Below are 5,528 nucleotides of genomic sequence, written 5' to 3'. Positions count from 1 at the left end.
TCGAGACAGCACTCTATGTACCCGATTCGCTACGCAGATCATTTTTCGGAGAGCGGATAGAGAGTGTATTTTTGTCTCTATCATCCCTTCAACTTCATGCGACGAAGCCACTGCCGGTAGACTGAAGTCTTTCAAACAAGACAGCTTCGAGACACTTTCCGCAAGCCAATTTGAAAGCATATTGTCGAAGGTTAGCAATCAGTTCCTACTTAATTGCCTTCGATACTTACTTTGATATCAGGCATGTGAGCTTATGGGCATACCATCGCCAGACCAACCAAAGACGCATGGTCAACCAGCATTCTCGGAACATATTTTAAGGGTTGAGCTTGTTGATCCAGATCATAACCATCTGAGCATTATCGACGTACCTGGCATATTCAGAACCCCGACGGAAGGGCTCACAACGAACGAGGATATTGATTTAGTCAAGCGAATGGTACGACGCTTCATTCAGAACGAGAGAACAATCATTCTCGCGGTTATCCCTGCAAATGTCGATATTGCAACTCAAGAGATTTTGAACATGGCAAAAGACGTTGATCCGCAAGGACAACGTACACTTGGCGTTCTTACGAAGCCTGACCTCGTTGACAGAGGAGCAGAGAGAGATGTGTTGGAATTGATGCATGGCAAGAAGCACAAGCTTAGGCTAGGGTATTGCATGGTCCGGAACCGAGGACAGCAGGAGAGAACAATATGCACGTCTGAGAGACACCAAAAAGAATCTCTGTTCTTCAGCAGCGGACCTTTCTCCCTGGTCGCTAAAGATCGAATCGGTATTCCAGCCCTTCACAAGCGACTTCGCGATCTTCTACAAAACATTACTCAACGGGAATTTCCTCACGTCAAACGTGAGATCTATCACCGAATGACGGCATGTGAAGCAGAATTGCGCAGCCTCGGTCCTAGTCGCGAAAATGATTACCAGCAGCGCCTATATCTGATCAACATGGCCGTGAAGTTTCAGACTGTCACCGGATATGCTCTGGACACTCGCTACGGGACGGATGATCTTTTCGATAACGGAATTACGCGGCTCGCTACCATCATAGTGACACTAAATGATCACTTTTCAGAAGCGGTACGGAAAAATGGATGCACAGTTGATTTCGATAGCCACGCAACCCAGCTCTTGAATTTGGGTGTGCCGCATCAGCCCAAGAGCTCAACCAAAAATCGTGCATCGAAGTCGAAGAGTTCAGGGCTCCCTGCTCAAACACAGTCCACCTCGTGGTTTCCTGACGCTTCCTCCGGGAAAACAGCGACTGGGTTCTTCAACGTCAACGATTATCCGGAGCTAGAGGATGTACTTTATGATTCTCGGCCAGGAGAGCCTGAAATCACCGAAGAAATATTGAGTTGGATTGAGGGAATCTACAAATCCTCAAGAGGATTCGAGCTGGGAACCTTTGATCCATCAATCTCCCCTTTACTCTTCAAGCAACAAACCATCAATTGGGAACACCTAGCTATGGATTACATCTGCGATGTGATTCTGCATATCCATGGGTTCTGCGATCGACTCCTTGCTCACATATGTATGGAAGAACGCACGAGGAATAGTCTGTGGGCGGTTTTAATTGAAGATATGATTCCGATTTACAAGAAGGCCATAGATCAGGTCAAGTTCATCATCCGAACTGAACGCGAAGGAAACCTGATAACGACAAACCACTACTTCAGCGAGAACCTGGAGAAGGCTCGAGCGGAGAGGTTGAAGAAAGCATCAGAGGAGGCGCCCCAGATTGCAGCGACGTTCGGGTTGGTCAATCTAGAGAATGTGACAACAACAGACCATCTCGAACGCATTTCGGGAATAAGCAACCTAAAGCACACCGTACAGGATATACACGACATTCTCAAGGCATACTACACAGTTGCCCGGAAACGCTTTGTAGACAACGTATGCATGCAAGCTACAGACTACCATCTTGTATCCGGACCTGAGACGCCGCTCAAGGTTTTCTCTCCTACTTTTGTTGGTAATTTGACATCTGATCAGCTTGAAGCAATTGCGGGGGAGGACGGTACCTCTATTAAGCGGCGCAGGGAACTCCATAAGCAGATGGAAAGTCTGCGCGATGGAGTAAAAGTTTTAGCAACTTGCTAGCCAGCATTCCATAGAACGGGTGTTTTCTGATAGGTGACACCTACTGCACACATACAGTACTTGTGATGAAGAGTCAGGGTGTGACTCCGATTGGGAGAGGGGGGTCGCCGTAGACCTCGGCATCTGATCAAGCGTGCTATGTCATTGTTTATCGAAAATACGCTATGCTCAGTCCGGTTCCCACCCCCAGCTAGGGGTACCAACCAGATAACGACTCTGCATGATTAGAGTGCTACCCGCAGTCTTGCAACAAACTACATGTAGAGATCTTTGATGATGACACTGAATTTCTACTGTAGGCTTCGACGAAGTCGTCGTGTGAGTCGCGACGTTAGTATAGATTTTAGGGCATCCCTGTCGTAAGCAAGGCACATTTTCGCCATCAGTACAGACTCTTCGCGCATCATGCGGGAAGGCCTCTACACGAGCGTGATTACTGTATGGCTAGGGTCTCAGAAGCTTGGAAACAGCCTCAGCATAGCACTTGAGAGAAACGTCGCTAGAAACAAGACGCGCGCAAGCCTTGTCATTAGTGCATTGGAGACAAAGTACCTGTGGTTTGTTCCGCTGCGCGTAGATGTACGTTAGACGGCGAACGTATGATCTAATGATACTCGTTTTAATGCTAAATATAGATCGACCGTTGGTACGTGGTAGATTTGCTACTCTGGTTCCACGTCTTTTGCACTGCTTGGACTGTGTCTGCCTTCAAGGCCTCAAGACGTCTGTGGTACATGTCGCTTCCAGGCTCTGCTATCGCCTGATTCTCGTGCACTGCTAGCTTAGACAAGAGCTGCCTTTGGACTTCCAAAGTTCCTTCGACATCGTGTAATTCGCGCGGATCATCTTTGTTGATCTGCTCCGTAAGCCAGCCTTTGTCGTTGAAGATTCTGCCTTGATAGCAGCGTTTCCGCTCCATTTGGCGTACATAACCATTTTCTTTGATGAACGTTTGGAACCGCTTCTCCGGTCTCCAGTTTACTGGCATGCTGGACGAATGATAATTACGTGAGCGAAAACTGTTCACAAATATGTTTGGATGCGTTGCTGGGGCTATCCTGAGCTACTTATCACGAAGGCTATGTACGGGCTAGCTTGTTGTGTGGTGTTTCTGACTAACCGCAATCCGAATTTCGTTGCCGCTCCCGGTATGAAGAGCAGCAAGAATGCTAGTCGTAACATTTGCCTTTTGCCTGTTCGCAGCGATCTGACCATATCTGCATTGGTCTGCAATATAAAGTACCATACACACTCTCTACGGTATGCTATACGTTTCAGATAGCTCCATAAGCCATGCAATCAGGCACAAGGATATCTCATAGCGAAGAATCGACTCTGCGTGTTCGAGATCCTTTTTCAGCAACCCCCTGCTTTTCTTTGCACCTATATAATGTTTATAGCGCTACGATATCCTTACTGAAACGCGCGCCGCATCAATCCTCATCTTCACATATATTATGCGTTCCCTACTCCTGGCATGTGTACACAGGAAACCTTCCAAATGACTGTTTGTAAAGTTGGTTAGAGTACTGTTGATGAAAACGCTCTATTGGACTATGCATGGACCAGGATACAAGAAGTGGAAGAAGAGGTATGTTGGAACGGTCGAGACGAACCTGGCTAAACTGACACTGGTCGGTTGCTTTGCGTAGGAAAATCCTTCCTGTCCTTCCTTGCAACTATGGAGGATGATAGTCTTACCTTTATCCAAGGAAATTTGTCCCCTCATACATTGGCGTTCGGATACTCTTTACTGTGCGGACCTCCAGGCAGCTATCGAATTGTCTACATCCGATCCACAAAGCACCAACTTCTCTCTTTGAGCCCCCAAACCGCCTCTCTCAGTTGTCAGAGCGCCTGGTACGAGCATTCGTGATGCTGTCGATGCCGAGTTCAGTGAAACGTCTTATGTAGATGGAAAGACACCTGGCTGGCACGATAGGATGAAACGTGCAACCCAATACCTGACGCAAAAATCGTCCACGTCTCTTCTTCGAATATACCGCATTCCCATGTGCCGGAACCACAAGCGATTCAGCGTTCAAATCTACGCTAGAAGATGTCCCTTCACTGCACCGAGATGTCCAAGGCTTTCTTCCACATCGGCGTCCATCCTTTCGTGAGCCTCTTGACTCAAGAACGGCGAAAACCCTTTTGTATCATCAGTAATCAAGAACACGGAAAACCCACAACCGAGCTCAAAAGTGCTTGGAGATCGGTAAATCGGCCAGCAAGTTTTCTTGGTGTCGTTTTTGTGTAGCAGCATCCGAGCTAATCTTCTAGTCATGCAGGGGTTTGCAGGAGGATACTTCTTGAACTATCTTGACTTCGATCTTCTGACGCTATTCCCATTATGTGTGCACTCTAGAAGCGATTATCTCATAAATTTGGCACCTACGGGTTTCAAAGTACCGAAAACATCTAAAATCTCTAGTTTGGAGCGTTCCTTAGAACAGCTGTTTGCAGAAGCCGAACGTTTGCAGACGCAGATTGCTTTTATGAGCAGTAGATTTGAAGGAGCGGGGAGTTTCTAACAGCAAAGCGCTTCTAACAACAGAGCGTTTCTAACAGCAGAGCATTTCTGGCAGCAAAGAATTCCTAGCAATAGATTCCTTGTAGGAACGCAACGTTTACAGGAGCGAGGTATTTACAGAAACAGTAGGTTTTGAGCAGCAGTGTTATTTGAGGAAAGGCAGGTTTAGAGGAATTCTCTGCTCCTAAAAACAAACTTTTCTAAAATCACACTGTTCTAGAAAACCTACTGTTTCTGCAAAAAGCCTGCTCCTAAAGACTATCTGTTGCTAGGAACGATCTGCTCCTAAAAATACTCTAACAATCTACTCCTAAAAATGCTTTGTTCTTAACAGCAGAGCGCTTTTAGGGGCAGAGCGTTTCTAAAAGCATTAATATTAACAGTTAACGAAGTATCTTTTAGTAACCCCTTACGAAGCACTAAATAGTTTAGCTAGTTATTACAGGAATAGTAAGTGCTATAATAGTTCTAGAAGTATCCTTCTGCAACCTTAGGAAGAGGGTCTTGTCCGCCCGCGCTTACTGACTATAATATCTTAGCTGTGCTAATAGCTGCTAATCGCCTTCTATCTCTACAAGAGCTCTTTCGTCCTCCTGTCTGTAATCTTCTATATCACTCGCTATATGTTCCACCTATAAAGGAGAAGGCAGCATAACTCCTTCTATAATAGAATTGACTAGCGGGTCTATCTTTCGGCTAACATTGAGGCCGCTAGGGTATCTGTATGATATATGTGTTAGAAGTATAATCAACCTTACCCTAGAGGATGTCCTTGATCCTAGTAGGATCAAGCTGTTTTGTTAGTAGCGATAAGGATGCGATAAGAAACGAGGAGTAGGATCAAGGGAGTAGGATCAACGCTAGCTATCTTCGCGGCAAAGC

At 46.2% G+C, this 5,528-nt stretch overlaps 2 protein-coding genes across 2 annotated transcripts; one reads left to right on the top strand and one right to left on the bottom strand.

The window, feature by feature from the left end:
• Window positions 1-253: 253 nt before the first annotated feature.
• Window positions 254-2,113, top strand: AA0111_g12866 (hypothetical protein; the record flags this gene model as incomplete). The annotated part of the gene is made up of 1 exon (XM_028646899.1): window positions 254-2,113. One exon carries the CDS (start codon window positions 254-256, stop codon window positions 2,111-2,113), a length of 1,860 nt encoding a protein of 619 aa, XP_028499528.1.
• Window positions 2,114-2,738: 625 nt separating this feature from the next.
• On the bottom strand, window positions 2,739-3,101 carry AA0111_g12865 (hypothetical protein; the record flags this gene model as incomplete). The annotated part of the gene is made up of 1 exon (XM_028646898.1): window positions 2,739-3,101. The coding sequence occupies one exon, from the start codon at window positions 3,099-3,101 to the stop codon at window positions 2,739-2,741; it is 363 nt and encodes a 120-aa protein (XP_028499529.1).
• Between the last annotated feature and the right edge of the window lie 2,427 nt (window positions 3,102-5,528).

Source organism: Alternaria arborescens (genome assembly GCF_004154835.1).
Source record: "Alternaria arborescens strain FERA 675 chromosome Unknown contig_138, whole genome shotgun sequence".
In the NCBI taxonomy this organism is placed as follows: Eukaryota; Fungi; Ascomycota; class Dothideomycetes; order Pleosporales; family Pleosporaceae; genus Alternaria; species Alternaria arborescens.
This window is presented reverse-complemented; position numbering and strand designations above follow the sequence as displayed.